At 38.8% G+C, this 22,305-nt stretch overlaps 3 protein-coding genes across 3 annotated transcripts in view; 2 read left to right on the forward strand and 1 right to left on the reverse strand.

Annotated features, from left to right (window-relative positions):
* The window catches only part of LOC148033415 (10 kDa chaperonin, mitochondrial-like), a 140,154-nt gene that overhangs the window by 85,706 nt on the left and 32,143 nt on the right, over nucleotides 1-22,305 (forward strand). The window lies entirely within an intron of this gene.
* LOC148033416 (10 kDa chaperonin, mitochondrial-like) overlaps nucleotides 1-22,305 on the reverse strand; it is a 133,642-nt gene that overhangs the window by 79,418 nt on the left and 31,919 nt on the right. The window lies entirely within an intron of this gene.
* On the forward strand, nucleotides 13,086-13,629 carry LOC148033417 (uncharacterized). The gene is made up of 3 exons (XM_087682293.1): nucleotides 13,086-13,148; nucleotides 13,240-13,386; nucleotides 13,471-13,629. The coding sequence occupies exons 1-3, from the start codon at nucleotides 13,086-13,088 to the stop codon at nucleotides 13,627-13,629; spliced, it is 369 nt and encodes a 122-aa protein (XP_087538419.1).

Raw genomic sequence — 22,305 nt, forward strand, 5'->3', positions numbered from 1 at the left:
ATATTGCCACAAAAATTGTTGAGAATGATGTATTCTATCAAAACTTTAGTTTTTAGTCTCTCTCATGCTATAATTATTGTTCATATGGGCTAAAAGGATGAGGGGGAATGGGTGCTGAAACATATTACAATGTAAGAAATGGAGCAAAGAAACACGAAGGTAGTTATTAGCAACTTTGTGGAACATCAGTGGGCTATTGAAGCAACTATGAAATCATAAAAAACAAAGCATTTCTAAGAATATTTTATAGCAATTTGAAATTCACAGGAAATTTGATTCTATTTCTATTTTCATCATGGAATTGGGGTGCATATGGGGTGAAATTTGATATTGAAGTAATATGTATTTTGTTGAAGTGCTATAATTTCAAAATTTCAAAATGTTTGGTTATTGTAATGTAAAATTTAATTATTCAATTCATGCAAAACTCCTAAAATTAAGAAATATGATGATGGTTGATAAAATTGATTAAAGTAATGATGCATATAAGGCAAAATAATGCATCCTAGTTACCATAACTATGTTTAGGAACTTGTAGGATTATTAGTAATTATGATAATAATTATAATTATAAAATATAACCATAAATTAAGAAAAATATAAAAAAATGATTTTTGAGGCCATAAAATAGAGAAAATTAAGAAAACATCTATGAATGTGTAGTGAATAGTAGGGCTTGGGTGTTAGCCTCAGAGTCTTAGTCTTAGTGTACACTTGCTTTTGTGTTAAAGTGGCTAGGTAAGGGTAGCCTCTATGTAAAATGACATATAAAATATAAAAATGAATATATATAAGGCAGAAATATGAAATGGATATTGATATCTTACATCTTTTCAATGAAAAACTAAATGTTTGTGTATCGCAATAAGGCATTTAGGAATTTAGCGAATATCTAAAGGAGTGGAGGCATGGGTTAGCGTGGTTCCATCATTTCAACACCGCATTATGCTAGAATAAATCATGAAAAGAATGGTTTCACATATCACGTGGTTGTTTTATTAGTTAGAATTGTTTGAGCGCCATGTGGCAGGACACCTTGCATATGCATATAAGCATGATATCATAATAAATCTATTGGATACACCTTGCATATGCATATAAGCATGATATCATAATAAATCTATTGGATGAATAACAATTGTTTGCAAACTCATTAACCTACATGGAGTTGAAGATGATCCCTAGCTATAGGTTACATTGTTAATCCTTGGACAAAAGATTATGTTAGATTATCAACAATCTCCTTGAACAATAAATATCAAGAATATAGGAGTATTGTATGATATTCTATATGATTCAAATAGTGCATCTTGGGGCCAATGCCTAGGGTGTACGAGAGCCATAGGGGCTACATCTTTTGGTTTGGGGGGGTGCCCTTTATGTGTATGATTCGAGTGAGATAGTGACCTACCTGTGGAAAACTCCTTTGCTTGGAGTTAAGAGGAGTAATTAGTTGGACTATAATAAAAAATTATATATACAAATACGATAGTTAGAAGAAAATTTTATAGTACCCAGACACTCCTAGCCGCAAGGGTGTGTGGCATCATTTGGTGTGTTTAGGAGCCATTGGTTAGAGCTATTAGAGCTAGTACTAGGCCTATTTTAGGTTCCAACACATGGTATGTTTACCGAAAGTTGCTAATAAGTGGTAATTTCAAAACCTTGGCTATAAGGGACCTATTTTTTAAGTTTCTACTTGTGAGCTACCTTGAAGATATGGATTTTAAATTGGAACTAATTAAAGCCTTTGTCATTAGCATGAAAATTAGTTTGAAGAATCCCCATAACCCAACAGATAATCTTTCAATCCTAAATGGTTTAGTGGGATTTTTGGATAGTCATGTGGTTAATTATTTCATCATTTGCCCCGTAAGTGATACCATGCTTGAGCTTAGGAAACTATGGAAAGGTACTCATGTAGCTGCCTATGAGATTAATAGCCCATGGGACTTAATGAAAAGAGAAAGTAAAAGTAATGTTAAGATGGCACAGCCATCTATGACCATTAATGATGATAATTTCATAGAAGAAAAGTTTATGACGACAATGGTCAATATGCACATGACTCCTTCTCCCTCTTTCTCTCTTTCTCTCCCTCTCCCTCTCAAATGCAAGATGCAGTTCGATCTCCCTTTTGCTCCCTCTTTCGTTCGTTTTTGCGCAAAATGATACGCTCGAGTTTCGGACCGCTTTTTTTCGCCTGGGTATTGTCACTTTTTCTGTCGCAAATGCATTGTCGATGCCAATTTTAGGTCCGCTTATTTGTGTAGTACCCCTCGCTTCTCTCCATGCTATCATCATCAGGGGGTGGAATATTCACTTATGCATGATGTACTAGAAATTTTGGAGCTAAGGAAAGAAGAGCTATATTGTATCATGGTGCGTGATGCACCTGATGATTTTATAGATTTTGATATATAAGATGTGCTAGCATGTGATGATGAGGTGGCTCGATATGATGGCTTGATTCTATTTCTATTTCCATCATGGAATTGGGGTGCATATGGGGTGAAATTTGATATTGAAGTAATATGTATTTTGTTGAAGTGCTATAATTTCAAAATTTCAAAATGTTTGGTTATTGTAATGAAAAAATTTAATTATTCAAGTCATGTAAAACTCGTAAAATTAAGAAATATGATGATGGTTCATAAAATTGATTCAAGTAATGATGCATATAGGGCAAAATAATGCATCCTAGTTACCATTTTTATGTTTGGAAAATTGTAGGACTATTATAATTATGATAATAATTATTATTATTATAAAATAGAACCAAAAATTAAGAAAAATTAAAAAAAAAATTTGAGGCTAGAAAATAGAGAAAATTAAGAAAACATTTATGAATGTGTAGTGAATAGTAGGGCTTGGGTGTTAGCCTCAGAGTCTTAGTCTTAATGTACACTTGCTTTTGTGTTAAAGTGTCTAGGTAAGGGTAGCCTCTATGTAAAATGACATATAATATATAAAAATGAATATATATAAGGCAAAAATATGAAATGGGTATTGAAATCTTCCATCTTTTCAATGAAAAACTAAATGTTTGTGTATCGCAATAAGGCATTTAGGGTTTTAGCAAATATCTAAAGGGGTGGAGGCATGGGTTACCGTGGTTCCATCATTTCAACACCACATTATGCTAGAATAAATCATGAAAAGAATGGTTTCACATATCACATGGTTGTTTTATTAGTTGGAATTGTTTGAGCGCCATGTGGCAGGACACCTTGCATATGCATATAAGCATGATATCATAATAAATCTATTGGATGAATAACAATTGTTTGCAAACGCATTGACCTACATGGAGTGGAAGATGATCCCTAGCTATAGGTTACATTGTTTATCCTTGGACAAAAGATTATGTTAGATTATAAACAATCTCCTTGAACAATAAATATCAAGATAGAAGTATTGTATGATATTCTATATGTTTCAAATAGTGCATCTTGGGGCCAATCCCTGGGGTGTACGAGAGCCATAGGGGCTACATATTTTGGCTAGAGGGGTGCCCTTTATGTATATGATTCGAGTGAGATAGTGACCTACATGTGGAAAACACCTTTGCTTGGAGTTAAGAGGAGTAATTAGTTGGACTATAATAAAAACTTATATATACAAATAGAATGGTTAGAAGAAATTTTTATAGTACCTAGACACTCCCAGCTGCAAGGGTGTGTGGGATTATCTGGTGTGTTTAGGAGCCATTGGCTAGAGCTATTAGAGCTAGTACTAGGCCTATTTTAGGTCCCAACACGTGGTATGTTTACCGAAAGTTGCCAATAAGTGGCAATTTCAAAACCTTGGCTATAAGGGACCTATTTTTTTTAGTTTCTACTTGTGAGCTACCTTTAAGCTATGGATTTTAAATTGGAAATAATTAAAGACTTTGTCATTAGCATGAAAATTAGTTTGAAGAATCTCCATAACCCAAAAGATAATCTTTCAATCCTAAATGGTTTAGTGGGATATTTGGATAGTCATGTGGTTAATTATTTCATCATTTGCCCCGTAAGTGATACCATGCTTGAGCTTAGGCCACTATGGAAAGGTACTCATGTAGCTGCCTATGAGATTAATAGCCCATGAGACTTAATGAAAAGAGAAAGTAAAAGTAATGTTAAGATGGCACAACCATCTATGACCACTAATGATGATAATTTCATAGAAAAAAAGTTTATGATGACAATGGTCAATATGCACATGACTCCTTCTCCCTCTCCCTCTCAAACACAAGATGCAGTTCGCTCTCCCTTTCTCTCCATCTTTCATTTGTTCGCGCAAAATGACACGCTCAAGTTTCAGCCCGCTTTTTTTCTCCTAGATATTATCACTATTTGTGTTGCAAATGCATTTCGATGCCAATAGCGATGCCGCTAATTTGTGTAGTGCCCCTCGGTTCTCTCCATGCTATCATCACAAGGGGATGGAATATGTACTTATTCAGGACGTACTAGAAATTTTGGAGCTAAGGAAAGAAGAGCTATATTGTATCATGGTGCATGATGCACCTGATGATTTTATAGATTTTGATATACAAGATGTGCTAGCATATGATGATGAGGTGGCTCGATTCTATTTCTATTTTCATCATGGAATTGGGGTGCATAAGGGGTGAAATTTGATATTGAAGTAATATGTATTTTGTTGAAGTGCTGTAATTTCAAAATTTCAAAATGTTTGGTTATTGTAATGTAAAATTTAATTATTCAAGTCATGCAAAACTCCTAAAATTAAGAAATATAATGATGGTTGATAAAATTGATTAAAGTAATGATGCATATAGGAAAAAATAATGCATCCTAGTTACCATAACTATATTTGGAAAATTGTAGGACTATTAGTAATTATGATAATAATAATTATTATAAAATATATCCAAAATTAAGAAAAATAGAAAAAAATGATTTTTGAGGCTAAAAAGTAGAGAAAATTAAGAAAACATTTATGAATGTGTAGTGAATAGTAGGGCTTGGGTGTTAGCCTCAGAGTCTTAGTCTTAGTGTACACTTGCTTTTTTGTAAAAGTGGCTAGATAAGGGTAGCCTCTATGTAAAATGACATATAAAATATAAAAATGAATATATATAAGGCAGAAATATGAAATGGATATTGAAATCTTACATCTTTTCAATGAAAAAATAAATGTTTGTGTATCGCAATAAGGCATTTAGGGTTTTAGCGAATATCTAAAGGAGTGGAGGCATGGGTTAGCGTGGTTCCATCATTTCAACACTGCATTATGCTAGAATAAATCATGAAAAGAATGGTTTCACATATCACGTGGTTGTTTTATTAGTTAGAATCGTTTGAGCACCATGTGGCAGGACACCTTGCATATGCATATAAGCATGATATCAAAATAAATCTATTGGATGAATAACAATTGTTTGCAAACTCATTGACCTACATGGAGTGGAAGATGATCCCTAGCTATAGGTTACATTGTTTATTCTTGGACAAAAGATTATGTTAGATTATAAATAATCTCCTTGAACAATAAATATCAAGATAGGAGTATTGTATGATATTCTATATGTTTCAAATAGTGCATCTTGGGACCAATCCTTGGGGTGTATGAGAGCCATAGGGGCTACATCTTTTGGCTAAGGGGTGCCCTTTATGTATATGATTCAAGTGAGATAGTGATCTACATGTGGAACACTCCTTTGCTTGGAGTTAATAGGAGTAATTAGTTGGACTATATTAAAAATTATATATACAAATACAATGATTAGAAGAAAGTTTTATAGTACCCAGACACTCCTAGCTGCAAGGGTGTGTGGGATCATTTGGTATGTTTAGGAGCCGTTGGCTAGAGCTATTAGAGCTAGTACTAGGCATATTTTAGGTCCCAACACGTGGTATGTTTACCGAAAGTTACTAATAAGTGGTAATTTCAAAACCTTGGCTATAAGGGACCTATTTTTTTTAGTTTCTACTTGTGAGCTACCTTGAAGCTATGGATTTTAAATTGGAAATAATTAAAGCCTTTGTCATTAGATGAAAATTAGTTTGAAGAATCCCCATAACACAAAAGATAATCTTTCAATCCTAAATGGTTTAGTGGGATCTTTGGATAGTCATGTGATTAATTATTTCATCATTTGCCCCATAAGTGATACCATGCTTGAGCTTAGGCCACTATGGAAAGGTACTCATGTAGGTGCCTATGAGATTAATAGCCCGCTTAATGAAAAGAGAAAGTAAAAGTAATGTTAAGATGGTACAACCATCTATGACCACTAATGATGATATTCATAGAAGAAAAGTTTATGATGACAATGGTCAATATGCACATGACTCCTTCTCCCTCTTTCTCTCTTTCTCTCCCTCTCCCTCTCAAACGCAAGATGCAGCTTACTCTCCCTTTCGCTCCCTCTTTCATTCGTTTGTGCAAAATGACGCGCTCGAGTTTTGGCCTGCTTTTTTTCGCCTGGGTACTCTCGTTATTTGTGTCGCAAATGCATTTTTGATGCCAATAGCGATGCCACTAATTTGTGTAGTGCCCCTCTTTTCTCTCCATGCTATCGTCATTAAGGGGGTGGAATATTTACTTATGCAGGATGTACTAGAAATTTTGGAGCTAAGGAAAGAAGTGCTATATTGTATCATGGTGCATGATGCACCTCAAAACTTTATAGATTTTGATATACAAGATGCACTAGCACATGATGATGAGGTGGCTCGATATGATGGCACGAGTGTTGATGACATCTCTACCATTGTGAGCATCCAAGAGTAGATTGAGAATGCGGTGCCACACTATGAGACCTTAGATGAGGAGTTTGAGCAGTTGCAAGAAAACATTTTGGACCTTGACCCGACTACGAATTAGCTTCCCAAGAGAGAGAAGAGGGTGGCCCAATTGCAGGAGCAGACCTAGATGTTCCATTATAGCAACAGATAGATGATGTAGAGAAGGTAATGTTATAGGATTAGTATTATCAGATTTGTGTTAAAATTTACTAGTAGGGCCTCTAGGGCATCATGAGTATGCACATCAAATTTTGTCAAGCTTGGGCCCCAGAGCTGCCCTGGCCGGAGGCTCGCATCTAGGGGCCTAAATCTGGCCCCCAGATGCGAGCTTGAATTTGGCCTCTAGATGCGATCCTCTCGTCAGGGCAGCTCTGGGGGCCCAATCCTGGAAAAATTTGATGTGCATACTCCTGATGCCCTAAAGGCCTTACTGGTAAATTTTGACACAAATGCGATGTATATATCTATACCACACTCCATGAATAGTGAGTTTAACAAAATGAGTAGTTTGACACACTGAACTTGTGTGATGCACAACATTGTCTATATAGATGAATTTTCATCTAGACAAGGTGGTCAATCTGGTAGCCAAGGAAGGGTGCAAGACTGGGCATTGAAGGAGTATATCCACCAGCTCTTGTGGGTGATATTTTTGCATTCCATAAGACATGCTCTTCAGTTTTTTTTAAAGAACTTCTTGAAGTTGAGGATACTAATAAAGGTTGGGCCCTTTAAGACCATCCCAACAAACTCTATCTTGGAGAAAATAGTGTTGCTCGACATTCAAAGCTCCCCTACTTATTCTCTAGTACTAGGTTTGGGCCACTTTTTTCCATGGTGGCCCATGGCATGGTTGCTGGTGTGGAAGACCCCAACATCATTAGGCTACTAGAGAAAAATGTGTTTCTGCCTATGATAAATAATAGCTCTGACCATGGGAAGTCTAGCTCAAAGAAACCTAGGAGAGAGTAGATGTACTTAGTGCCAAATGATATCTCATCAGCAATGTAATGTAATTTGTAATTTTCTCTTGAAGTAATGAAAACCAATATTTGTTGGACTTGTGTGCAATGTAGTTTGTCATACGCGTCGTTTACTATTGTTTTTTACTTGAATATTATATTTATTTATCAAATTTATATGCAATAGGATTCATACCCTAAATTTAATACATAGTGCTTTATCGAGTTCGTGCGCAACATGTATTTGTTCGAACACATGTAACGATAACTCAAAGACATAAATAAAATAAATAACAAATGAATAAACAAAAATAAGACGTGCCAAAAAATTTGTATTTATATTCATAATATTTTACATAGGTATGCCATCCATAATCTCACACACTAGCTTCGAAAATGAAGCCTTTGGTATCAGGAGGTGCTTGGTCTTCTGGTAATGGTGGATCTCATGAAGAACCATTGTGACTGGCTTCCATTGATGCTTGCAATGCTAGTGTGGTGGTGGAGGTGGTGGTGATAGTGCAGCTGGGGGATGTGGCCTCTACAAAGGATTTCTAGGGGGTGTCTCCGGGCTGCTTGCTTGGTGCATGCCATGTCTTCTCGGAGAGAAAACCCAAAACTCAAAAGTGAAATGTGTAAAATGAGGTGAAACTTTAAACTTATAGCAAAACTTTCCAAAAACCCTTAAACTTGAAATAATGTATCCAGGCTTTGAAAAAAATGACAAGTGATCCATGAGGTTTTTATGATGCATACATGTGGGTGAAGTTTCACTAGATTTTGATTTATTAAATTGACGAGTCAATCATTTTTTAAAAATTCATTAATCGGATTATACTTCACTGATAACAGAAAAACTCGCAACCACATTGCATGTGCGCAACTACATATTAAATATGTTGTCAACCAAACTACATGAAATATTGGAAACTTAGAAATTTACAAAAAATAAGTTATATGTCAAATGGAATATCAGATATTGGATATAATGTTGCCAAATCACTAAATAGAGTAAAGAAATAGTGCATCAGCCCATGTAGAATTGATCAATGATGTGTGCATGATTGCGCATTGAATTTATCCTTAACAAGACTACTTTCAAAATTAAAAACTTTGAAATATGCACAATACAAATCATTGGCAAAATAGAATATCAAATATCAGATTTGGCATTACGAAACTATGAAATACACAGTAGATGGTGCATTGGACCAAGTACAACTAGAGCTAGGCAAAATCTAGCTCCATTTTATAGACCACTGATATCAAATACTTGAAGGTCTACTGGAAAGATAAACCAAAACTAAGCTCCTTACAATCTACAACCAAACTTGAGCTAAAAACATAGATCCAATTACAAGGTAGCTTCTCAAAGCATATTGTTGGCATTAAGATTAAATTCATCCTTGTTGTTGTGTTTCCTACGAATAAGAACTGTATCTATGGGCTTAATAGTGATATGTCAGGCATGAATGGCTAAAACTTGAGAATCACCCATTAGATCAATCAAGTAACTTTGAGCTACTTCTTGGAGAGCAAGCAAGCATTGACCATCGCCCCACATTCATTTTCTGGTTCCTTGAAAAGAACTTGTGATGATGCCCTGACTGCAGATCTTGTAGTATTTCTCGCACCAACCTAGAGAATGGTGCCTTAGGAATAATCAAGTTGGCACTCTTCTAGAATTTCCTTATCTCATGTAGCGCTGTCGTAGAGTTCATGCAAGAGCTGCAAAACACGGGGTTCAAGAAATAGCAAGGAAAGAGGCTAACAAGAAGAACTCAAATTTTTGATGCCAAAGTACTCTATATTGTTTGTCAAGTAAAATACATGAAGTCCATGTTCTGGAAAAAGCTGTAGTATCTCATAACCTGCTTTGCATTCAGGTGTTCGAGATCAGTTTTGCCATTGGCACATAGACTTGTTAAAATCTGTTGGGTTAAACAATTTTCAGAAATCCATACAATGTCAAAACAATGGAGTTCTGTGGTGGGCAGCACTGCTCACAGTGCTAGTAGTACTGGCCTGCTTAAGATACTGATGCTATTTCTAATCCTGATCATTTGATAATTGAGCTTTGCTTGGCAACAAAAGAGGAGCCATCACTGCAGGAGCCACCATCACAATAGCAGCTATTCTTTCAGGTGCATTTAATTATGCATCAAGTGCCATAAGGTAGCTTGCAGAATGGCCAATTGTATAACCTCTTTTGAAGTTTGAACATCCCTAAAGAGAGTCACTTGCACTTTCAGGGGCTTGCATAAAGCTTCATGTAATTATGCCGATCAATCTCTGTGAGAAGTGGATGTTTATTCACCTCAACAAACCAGAGAATGCTATATTTGTCAAACTGGCTATCATAAGGTACATATGTTTCAGGTTTACTCTTCAATATGCACACAAAAGGTTCCACTTTCCGCACTCTTCCAATCAATACCTTTATGACTTCTGTATCCTTTACCTGAACAAACTCTGTCTCTAACTCCTCCTTGGATGCACCAATGAATGCCTCATAGTGTGGTTCCTTGTGAAGCCACCGGTATATCGCTGCTGGTGCCATTGACAAAGAAGTAGAGGCTGGGGAAACCCTTGATGCCATAGACAGCAGCTGCATGCGTCTACTGCTTTATGTTGACTCCTTCTCTCGCTTCGAGCTTCAATTGAACTTCGTTATCCTCCTCATCTCCTCTCCGTTGCTGTTAGGACTAACAGTTCTTCTTAATAGACGCAATAGAAACTCTGTCGAAGGTGTCGCAGCACTTCAAATGTCCATATGGAATGGTGTCATATTATGTCTGCCTCCAGATAACATATGATCACTGGCCGTGGAAGAGACATGTGTTGCAGCAATCCACTTCTATGTCACACTTATCAATGTTGCCTTTTGAAACTACATGACATCTGTATACATGCTAGTTAGCCAGGAAGCAGAAGTCAAACACGAAAACTATGGCATTAGCTGGTGGCATCCATGAAAGATGGAGTATTGGTCCTTTTCCCCCAGAGGTTCAATTTCCCCTAAATAGCTCGAGAGAGAAAGACCTCCCTGTTTAGTTCACCCACATCAACCATGGCTAGCGTAGAACAAGAAGAGGAAGATGAAAGCCAATCATGATGTTCTCCCTGACAAGTTGTTTATAATCCTCTATTCTATCTTAGCTCTGTGCTCCCTTTTCTCCAATCTGAAGCTCGTTCATCTATTGCACACAGAGCCTTTGATTCCCCTCTCCTTCTCCTTCGCGTCAGAGTTTTTTTTGATCCCTCTGATTCCCCCCCTTTCATATTGCTTTGAGGAGGAAGGCCAGTAGAAGATTCAGTCGCTTCTTCTTCTTATAATTGATTTTGAAGTCCACAAATTTTGTCGATGTTGAATGATCTCGATAAGCTGCCGAAGCTACCCTAGAATTGGTGGTTTGGTTGCCCTGCACCATCTTGAATGGAAGCCCGCCATTGATAGCGCCTTCAAAATCCCCCCCCTAAATTCATAGCAATGCGCCCCTTTTGAATTTTGAGTGCCCCCATCTCAATTTAGCGTTAATAAAGCTATTTTGAGGATGCAAACCTTTTTATCTTTCTCTCCAATTTTTGAAACGGAAAGCCTTCTCACAAAACAATAGGCTCTATAGGCTTTTCTTTTAGATCCATCCGGTCGGGCACCTTTAATTCGATAATCTAAAGATTCTCTGTGGGTGTCAATACCATCACAAACCCAAATTTATAAAAAACTTTCTAAGAGTCTTCTTATAGACATCCATGAGTCCATTGAATTGAGGTTCCCCTCCTTTCTTTGCAGTCTTGACTTCATTGGCATGGCAAATTCTAGCATATTCAGGAGGGAAGAATCAATCTTTATTCCTCCATTCAAAAAGTGTTCGGCAAAGGCATATGAACCCTTCTCTATGGTAGATAGTAAACTGCTTTATCCCGCATGTTACGTTGACCTTGTTCACATGCAACCTTTATCTTCATAGCTCAAATGTCAGCTTCTACTCTGCCTCCTTTGATTCCACAATTTCCTGCACTTTTCTTGGAGATCATCATTGAAATTAACAGCTTGATAATGGCCTTTGGCATCAGTTTTTCATATTTTTTCGACACACACAAACACACACACACACTAGTGGAATATATACATTGGATGCAGGTACTAAAAAGGACGAATTATCTTAATGCATCAATCACACGCAATGAAATACACGTGAAAAGATATCACAAACGCACAACAAAAATGGAGGTGTTTACGGCTCGGATGCACAGCAGCACGATAGCGCAATTATACCTGGTCTCCATCTTCACTTCTTATGTGTTGGAGGACGTGTATTACCAGCTGGAGTAGTAGTGGGAGGTGGAGCAACTGGAGCATGTGAACCACCATTTCTGGACAATTGCAAACCATCATTATTGACCACACTAGGGCCACCATTTTTGGACAAAATAGCACCACCATTATTAGCTACAGTAGGGCCGCCGTTGTCAACCACCAAGGGACCTTTTTCACTCACAGTATGCTCACTATATTTGGAAGAGTGCTGAGCTCTTGCTCTTACAGGCATCTTCTTGATAGGAAGCTTGGAGTGTGCCATGGTTGTGATAATGAAGGATAGAAAGTTGGATGGTAGAGTGAAGAGGAATGGGAAAAAATGAAATGAGAGACTTGACTTAAGTACGGAACTTTTAAACTTATTGTGGTGGTGTAAATGAACTTTAAAATTAAAAAACATAGTTCGAAATTGACTTTGAAAAACATAGTGACAAACCTTCGAAATTTTAAACAAAATTTGCAAGACATATCATGTTAAAGATAAGAGTATTGATCTGTCATATCCTGGGTACCTATGCTCTCTCGTGGACTCTAAATGCATCAAAAGTATTATCTTTATCTAGGTCTCCATTTCTTGCCATCTCTCTCTTCGGTTGCCAACCATTCTGCATGGCATTGTTTGACTGTGTTGTTTTCATATCTTGCTTTTCTCACTTCATATATTGCCCTACTTATAAATTCTGCTTGAGAGGTTTTGGACTTCTTTTCTTTTTCCTCGTATCGTATCTCTAATCTCCTATACCACCATTGTAATAATTGAGTCATAGAATTGGAATCATTGATGCCACCTCCATGATCAATTGCCTTTTGAAAAGCACAACGTTCTCGGATGTATGGGGAAGGACGCGAATAAGGGAGATCTTAAGTAATAAAAGATCTCACCTTAAGAAACTCGCGTACGATGATGGGGTGAATGTAGCTGCGGGTGGCTATCCTTGTGAGAAACCTGCCACTGCCCACAAACGCGAGTGGAAGGAGGCAAAGAAGCGCGCAGAGGGAGGCGTGAAGAGCAGGCAGCATGTGGAGGCACGACGGATCCAGATGGAGACCATTGGATCGTCGCATTTCGGATCTGGCGGCGTCGAGTCGTGGGAGGCAGAGTTCGTAAGTAACTTGCCTCTTTATTTGATTGTTTGCCAAATTCATTGATTCTATGATTGTTTTGATCTTACAAACTATCTTGATTATGTTACAGCGACGGGTTATGGGGAGGAGGCCCACAGCCCATGAGACTGGGTATGCTCGCCGCAATAGCAGACGTGACACGTGGGCCATCTTCAGAAACGAGGGACGTATTACGGATGCGCAGTTTGACGCGGCCATGAGACCATACGGTCGACAGGTACTTGAAAACTCTAAATGAATGATTTTGGTTTATTTAATTGCATATATATGTATACTTACATACGGTATATTTCTTGAACAGGCACAAGCTGCTGATGCTCCTGCCCCTGATGATCCAGCTGCCACTGCTGATGTTCGTGCCACTGCTCCTGGTGGAGGCGAGCACCACTCATCGGAATATACCAATGCGAGCTCCTCTGATCATGGAGAGAGCACAGGGTCCTCATCATCCTCTGATTAGCTTTCAGAATACTGTAGGATGTGGTTGTACAAAAAAAATTTGTAACTGAAGCCATGGGATTTTTTGCACCTAGCTCCCTATTTGACTTTGTATATATTTGTTCCTAATTAAAGCCATGGGCTATTTTGACATATGGACTCCCTTGTACACAAATGTATCATGTATTGACAATGTATTGAATCGTGAGTCTTGAGTCGTGTATTAAGTTTTAGATAGTAATATTGAATCGTGTATTCATAGAGAGTGAGTCTCGTGTCTTGAAATCTAAATCGCTCTTTTTTTGTGGTGCAATGCATCAAAAAAAAAATCCAGAGAGTGCCTTTGGGTGCCTGGATGCTGGAACAGCATCCAGCCACCCAAAAGCACTCTCTGGATTTTTTTTTTCCCTCTGTGATCGCGTGTATAAGCGCGTGTCATCTGTCAAAATCGTGTATATTTACGCGGATAGTCTGTTAGATTCGCGTGTAAATTCGCAGCAAAACTGTCCAGAACGCGTGTATGGGGTCGTGTATTTGCGCGACTGGCTGTCACTGTACACGCGCTTTTACACGCATGTCTCTGGCCGCGATGATACACGCGCTATTACACGGGCCCGACACTTTTTTTCCCAAGTCATTTTGTGCGGCTAGGAGCGCGGGTATGAGCCCAATCCCTTGTAGTGAACGAGCTTTCCAATGAGATCATCCCATGCCTTGAGTTGACCATATTGTTGAACTTCCTTGATCGGCAAAGTATGAACCATATGCTTCAAGTATATGCTGCAAAAGAAGAGATATTAGAAACACAAACTAATTTGAAATGATGATATTTTTTTGTAATGGTGACAACACTGACCATGTAGTGTGTTATATTGTTTGTAGTCCATGCCTCCACCATGGACTTTTGAAATTTAGCAATTGTCTCTTTAAATGTATTTCCATCAACATCCCTAAACCTCGAATTTTGTAAAGAGCTCCTAATCTATCTAGGTGTATCCACACTTTTGCCTTTGCAATCCTCGTTTGTCCCCCATTGCTTGAATCCGGAACAACAAGGTGCAACTTTTTCCATGCTTCATACTTCTCTGGTCATTTTACAAGTATATTGCCTTCCTCATCTCGAGGTGGAGATATAAACTTCCTAGCCTTGGGTCCACCAAAGCATGGTTTACAAGGGATATTTCCACTCTTTCCCGATTTTTTATCATCCTTTTTTATTTCAACTTGACCCTCATGAAATCCAACTTCAGAGTGGACTCGTTCTACCTTCTTGCATGTAGTATCAGCTTCTAAGACACGCTGTTGATGAAGGAAATTCGGTATGGTAGCCTCTATACTATGCCAAACTCCCTTCTGCCACAAAGTGAATGAGGTAAGGGCACCACCTAGTCATGGAAGAGTGAACTAGGATGCTATGCAAGAGGGAGAGGAGCTTGTGAGGGAGAAGAGAGGAAAACTAAGAGAGAGAGAGAGAGAGAGAGAGAGAGAGAGAGAGAGAGAGAACTACAAAAGATAGATGAATCAATAAAACTCAAGAGGGCACAAGAGATGGAGAACCCTCAAGACATAACCAATATATACACAATATGGACACCGAAAGCATGGGCTTATTACACTGTAGAGCATGCATGAGCTATAGTAAGGGAATGAACTGCATAAGCTCATGACAGAGAATGGGAAAGGCTCAATAGGGCTGAAGAAGGCCTCTTGGCTCTCTCTCTTCTTGCAAATTACAAAGGAGAAGGCCTCTTTATATAGGCCTTGAGGGTGTTTAGGGAGGAGGTTAAGATAGAATAGGAATTAACACTACCAAAGCTGCATTAAGGCGGTTCCACCAATGTGGAAGCTCCATCTAGATGTTTTGTTGACCAATTTGTACTTAATCAAGATCCATCATAGGTGAGTTGTCTCCATTCTCCCCTCCATAGCTTGAATCCAAGAGCTCTCCTATAAAAAAATATAGAGAATCTTCATAAAATAAGATCATATCTAGTAATAATAGAGAGAGAGTAGTGAGAATTCATACATTACTACTACAACTAAGGATGATTTGAGGGTGATTTAGGAGGAGAATTCTAATGGTTTATTAGCTTGAGAGAGAGGAGAAGAGAGGGGAAAGGGTTGGGATTCTAATGAATGATGTTTTATGGAAGTGTTAAGTGTGGGGAAGAAAGTGTGGGTGTGTATAAAATTGGAATGTGGTCTCCACCGCAGTTGGAAAAAGTTGGCATCCACCATTTTGGCCATATCTCCCGACTCGTAGCTCCAAAAAATGATGAAAAAATACCAGTTAAAACTTCAGCTCACGCGCCGCAATTCTCATGTTGATTTTTTTTTTGAATCAAAGTGGAAGTATTTTTAAAAAATATTACAAAACCATGTGCCTGATTTTTCATCCACTAATGCTTTCAAGAAGGGTCCCATTTGATTGAATTATCATAAGGCTCCAAAGTCATGAAATTATGAGCCTCACATGCTCTTTGGATGGCTCCAAATCCATTTCATGTCTTTTCTTTTCACATTATACATTTTGCCTTCACCTTCCTCCATTGATCTTTACTCTTCACCCCCCCTTGGTAAACCGGTCCATGAAATATTTCCATCCAATGATTTCTTGGATTTCCCAAGAGGTCGTTCCCACCCTCTTCTTTATTTCAAAGCTTCAAATGCACAAAAAATCAACAAAGTGTTAGACAAATATTTTTTTGTGATTTTCTTGGATCATATAGCCCCCCCAAATCTGGCTAGAGGTATTTATGCCTCTAGACACTCTTTGGTATCTTGAGCTAACCCCACCCTGATGTGATAGGGTTTTAAGTGCCATCCATTTATTCTGGTCTTGTGCACTTTTCCCTCAATTTCTTGAAGTTTGTAGGAGCTATTGTTGAATTTTTTTGTGACCCAAAATGGTCCCTCCCACCAGTAGAGAAACTTGCCATCCTTTCTTTTATCAAAGTGATTGTCATATCGAAGCACTAAAGATCCCTCCTTGATGTTTTCATCTGTTAGCTTCTTGTTGAACTTTTCTCTACGCTTCTCAGCTTCCTGGGAGTAGTGGTTGATGGCTTCTTCGCGATCTGATTTTAGCCTCTCTAGGTCCAATAATCTTTGATGTAACTTCTCCTTTTGAGAGCCTACTCTGCCACCTAATACTTGAAGGCTAGCTAATTTCACCTCAATAGGCAAAAGAGCCTCTTGTCCATAAACTAGATGAAAAGGTGTGAACCCTAACATGGTTTTGAAGGAGGTTTTGTAAGCCTATAGAGCTCCACTAAGGTGCTTTTGTCCCAATCCCGGGGCCTTGAATGTACCTGTTTGCTGATGATTTTACAAATCATTCCATTTACATTTTCCACCAATCTATTGCATTGAGGGTAGTAAGGGGTAGAGTGTCGTTGTTGAATATTTAGCTTTTGCATGAGTTCACCCACCACATTGGCTCTAAACCCTAGTCCTCTATCTGATAGTATTTCAAGAGGGGTACCAAACCTACAACAAATGTGGTCAAAGATGAATTTAATCACTTCCTTAGCAGTGATTCTTCTAGTTGGCATAGCCTCGGCCCATCTAGTCATGTAATCTACCCCCATGATAATATACTCTTTTCCTAATGGAGTGCGTGGTAGAGGCCCTATGGCATCAATTCCCCACTTCTCAAAGGGTCCATATACCTTGATTGGAGTTTGGGGTTCTGCTATGAGCTGTCATGGTCCTAATTTCTAACATTCTTCACATGTTTGACACCAATATTTGGCATCTTGGTGTAGACTGGGCCAAGTAGAGCCGGCTTGTAGAACCTTTCTACTTGTGATGTTGTGTGCAAAGTGACCTCCACACACATAATTATGGCAAGCTTTTAATATTTCTTCAATTTTCCATTTTGAAGGAACTTTCCTAAGCACACCATCCTTACCAAGACAATACAAACTATCATTTACCATGCGATATCTTGTAGCCTTCCGAGCTAGCCACTGTCTTTCTCCCTTAGTCAGGTGTTTGGGAGCTTCTCCTTGCTCTAAGAGGTGTAGAATATCTTCTAAGTCTTCCTTGACCGAAGTGGGGGTTTGATAGCTACTGCTCCCACCATTGACTCATTAAGCTTTGATGATGCTAGATGGTCGGCATCCTTGTTCTGGTCTCTTGGCACATGATGTACTTATGCCTCCCTAAATCTTCTCATAAGAGATTTGGCCTCTCTCATTTTCCGAGAGATATTTTTATTTTTGCATGCCCATGTACCTTGCATCTGCCTTACCAATAGCATGGAGTCTCCAAAAGCATTCAACCTCTCGATTGAATTACTAAGACACCAACAAAGACCATGAATTAAAGCTTGATATTCTGCCTCATTGTTAGAGTGGACACCTTTCAAGATGATTCCTTCACCATAGATTTTATCTCCTAAAGGAGAGAAAATAACAATGCCTACGGCTGCCTTATCCTTAGTTCTCTTGTATGCACCAAGCATCTATAAGAGTCTTTATGGATGGGGGTGGTGGAAGGTCCTTTCTTTTCACCTTGCGATTTTTCTCATAGCACCTGTTTGTCAAAATATCAACTAAGCATGCCCGAGTTGTTTTTTCAACCTGCAATGTATAATCAAACTTTTGAAGTCGCACCACCCACTTTGCTATTTTGTCAGAGATTTCCATATGTTGTAGTGCATAGGAAAACATATCCTCCACAGTGATGATCACAAACCTCTTTGGAAGCAAATATGACCGAAATTTGGTTACTACAAACATGAGGGCCAACACTAGTTGTTCCATGGAGGTGTAAGCCTTCTCTGAGGCTTTCATGAAGCGGCTGGAAAAATACACAGGCCTCATGAAGGATGTTTTTGGATCTTTTTGTAGGAGAGCAGCACCAATGGCCTCTTCTCCCACACTAGGGTTTACAAAGAATGTTTCTTCCCAACAAGGCTGGAGGATTATAGGAAGTGACCCCAACATTTTCTTTACCTCCTTAAAATATCATTCACTTTGTTCACTCCATACAAGTGTTTCTTGGCGTGACAATTGCTATAGGGGATATATGGCCTGAGAGAGTAAGTGTATAAATCTACCCAAATATCTTAGCTTTTGCAAGAAGGAGACTAATTGTTTGATGGAGGTTGGGGAAGGTAGAGCTAGCAATGTTTCTACCTTATTTGGATCTACCTCAATTCCTTCAATTGACACTCCATGCCCTAGTAGTGTTACCTTACTTTCCCCAATGTGACATTTATCCTTATTTAGTTGTCCACCCAACCTAGCTAAGCGTGTAAATCCTTCATCAACCTTGCGTAGATGTATATTCCTTGAGCTATAAATACAAAAGTCGTCTATGAAAACCCTTATGGACTTACCAAAGTAAGGTTGGAAGACCATATTTATGAATCATTGAAAGGTTGTTGGGGCATTTGTGAGACCAAAGGGCATGACCCGAAAGGCAAAACAGCCCCATGGTGTGATGAAAGTGGTCTTGTTTTGATCCTCCTTTGCAATGCAAATCTGGACGTAGCCAGAGTAGCCATCACACACCGTATACCACTCATGTCTTGCTACTTCATTCAAGATTTCATCCTGAAATGGGAGAGGGAATTGGTCCCTCTTTGTTGCACCATTTAGTGGCTTGTAATCTATGCATACTTACCACTTACCATTTTTCTTTGGCCTCACTACTATTGGGGAGACCCATTCTGAATCTTCCACTGGGTATATGAATCCTGCATTCAAGAGTCTCTTCACCTCTGTCAACAGTGCATCTTGTTGCACAAATCCTAGTCTTCTCAATCTTTGTACTATAGGTTTGCTTCCTTCTTTGAGTTGGATGTGATGCTTCACTGCAATGACACCTGTAATGTGAGTATGATTAGAAATAAACGAGGCATGCTTCTTGAGAACATTCACATAACCCTCCCTTTCTTCATCCTTTATATCCTTGAATATCATCTTCTCTAGGCTATTATCCCACACATCTTCTCCTTGGATTCTTGGGTTTTGTGATGAGGTAGGTTCCTTTAAGGTGACGCCCATAACTTTGAGAGCACTATCACTCTCTCCACTTCAACTCTCTTCTTCTTCTACCGATGAGAAACATCCACTTGAGATCCACTCATCGGTAGATGTTTCTAGTTCGAGGTTCTCTTAACGCCCACTCTTCAAGTTGTAAACCACCTTTTGATCGTGGCCACCCACCTCACGTGGCCTCAACTCCAGATCTCCTATTGCCTAATCTTGCCTACCTCTGATGCCCATAAGCCAAGGTCTCCCTAGGATGAGGGGATATCCTTCTCCCTTTAATGGCATAACATAAACATCCACTGCTACAGTGATTCCAAAAACAGAAACTCTCAAAGCTTTCACTACACCCATACATGTTACCGCATCATTGTTGGCCATCTTTGCCCTAAAGGTTGAGGATTCCATTACTTTTAAGCTTAATTGATGCATAAGCTTTTCTGTCATGACACAAACCTCTGCACCACTATCAATGTATGTTTTTCGAATCCGTTGACCTTTGATTTGAGCCTCCACTAAAGGCACTATATCTTTGAGGCCATATGCCTTGATTGCACTAACCATTTTACCTTGCCTTGCCCTTGTGCTTACCATTTTTTACCATTGTCGTCGTAGCTTTGGAGAGGCATGAAGTAGTTGTGGCCAATGTAATTTTGGGCTCTTGAGAGCTCACATCTACTATCAGATCATAAGGTTGTGTTCGAGAACCCAAAGGGAAGTCGGAGATATCAATTTTAAACCTAGTTTGAGTCTTTCTCTTCTTCCCTTCATCTCTAGATACCCGTGATGTACTTGCCTCATTGCTTCCTTGCTTGCATCAGTTTGGACACATACCCGCTTGATAGGAATGGTCTCTACTACATCTACCTTCATCTTACCTCTTGCTATTTCTTCTTTAAGCCTTCTATCCCTGACCACCTCCTCTATTTTTATGACATTAACATTTGGTTGAACAGCAGGGGTTTCAGCTTGAACATAAGGTGGTTGTAAAATTTCAGGTTGCGACTACTCTTGCTCTTGAGTCCTAGCACGAGGAGGGCTTACTTGTTGTCGAGGACCTCTGGTAGGGTGATCATATCTTCTAGGATGAGGACAATTATACATGCCATGTCCATTTTCTCCACAGTTGTAACACAATATCTCCCTTGCTTCTCGTCGCATTTGTGGTCGATTCCCACCATTCCCCTCGATAGGTCTTCTTGCACCTTGTACAAGATTCACTCTCAAACCCTCTAGTTGATTAGTAACATTGTTTATTTGTTGGATCGTGTCTTCTTGACCTCTAACAAGGCCTGGTGCATTAGATACATTTGGGGGAACTTAAGAGGCCTCCATAGTTGTGATGTTGTTTTCGCAAACTGCTTGGCTAGCTTGGGCTTGGTAGAGAATCTTTCGATTCCTTTCCCTAGTGATTCTCAAAGCATCTTCAAAAGTGTTTGGAAATTTCACCTTTACCTTCTCCAAGGGGTACAAACTTGAAATAAATCAATCCTTTTGAATGCAGTTTGGAGCTCTCTCTCCAGGATTCAGTGAGTCTAACCACTGCCCCCAAAGCTTCAAAAATTCATCCTCATAAGTTGCATAACCATAAGGATCACTTTGATGGAGGGACAAAAGTTGTTGCCATAACTCTCCAGCTGAGTTAGTTTGTTGAAATCTCTGCAAGAAAGTTGCCTTCAATCCCTCCCATTAAGCTCTTTGGGCTGGATTTAGAGTTTGGAACCACATTCTAGCTTCTTCCTTCCCAGTTCACTCCTTCTTCCAGTTCAAAGTGTTATTTTCAGCCTGTCAATTGTGATCGCAACCCGTGCTAAAGGAAGAGCCGTCAACTTTAATGCTTCATCATCCCTCCTAGAGACAAGGAATGCCATCTCTAGGTTGTCCAAAAAGTCCACTACATTTTCCCCATTACGCCCAAAGAAGCTTGGAAATGTCATATTGCCTTAGTAGAGTACAAAGATGAACACGTCTAGACTTAAGTTGTATTTTATGAGGGGAAGGATGAATGGGTTCACAGATGCATTGATTTTAGTTAGACGTCTAGGCCCCAGTATGCTTCTAATAATACCTTGGAATCTAAGCTTTGTGATGGCTATAATATGCACAGTTTGCATAGCAAGAGGTTGGATTGGTCCATAAAACTCGCGGTGATTCATGAGAAAATATTATAATAAAATAAAGACATGTACATTGAAGGATGCATTGTAGTCTAGCATTGGGAAGATTATAGGTTCTGGTGATATAAGAATCTTCCTTAATCTTTCAGCCCCAAAGTACATGACAAGATGCTACTGGAAGAAAATCTTCCTATTGATGCATACATTAACTCGGATATTTTGTACATAGTGGAAGGTTTAGAAATTAAGGCCATTATTATTATTCATGAGTGGAGACTACTTAAGGGAGTAGAGGGAATACACTTTCTTGAATTATAAAGGATTTTTCCCAGAGTGTTTCTTTCTGGAGCCCACCAACTTTGCTATATAGAGAATTTGCTCACCAGTGATTGTTCTTGCCTTAGTGTGTCCATCCTCGGCAACATATATTTCATAAGTTGTGATGGCCACCTTTTCAACCACACCCAACCTTCGAGCGAGCAACAGTTGAAGGTAGTCTCCATACTTTGTACCTCTACAAAACTCCACACCATTCATGCGTAGTTGTCCTCCTTTGATGTGGATTAGGCCAGAGAGAGA

This window comes from Lygodium microphyllum, chromosome 7, assembly GCF_053477565.2.
Source record: "Lygodium microphyllum isolate KBCC chromosome 7, Lygodium_microphyllum_v1.1.10, whole genome shotgun sequence".
Lineage (NCBI taxonomy): Eukaryota > Viridiplantae > Streptophyta > Polypodiopsida > Schizaeales > Lygodiaceae > Lygodium > Lygodium microphyllum.

What these genes read in the sequence shown, in the direction of transcription:
- LOC148033417 (XM_087682293.1), top strand. Translation starts at nt 13,086, where the DNA reads ATGGAGACCATTGGATCGTCGCATTTCGGATCTGGCGGCGTCGAGTCG. An exon ending in AGTCGTGGGAGGCAGAGTTC is followed by an intron (nt 13,149 to 13,239) that starts GTAAGTAACTTG and finishes ATTATGTTACAG; the next exon opens with CGACGGGTTATGGGGAGGAG. An exon ending in TGAGACCATACGGTCGACAG is followed by an intron (nt 13,387 to 13,470) that starts GTACTTGAAAAC and finishes TTTCTTGAACAG; the next exon opens with GCACAAGCTGCTGATGCTCC.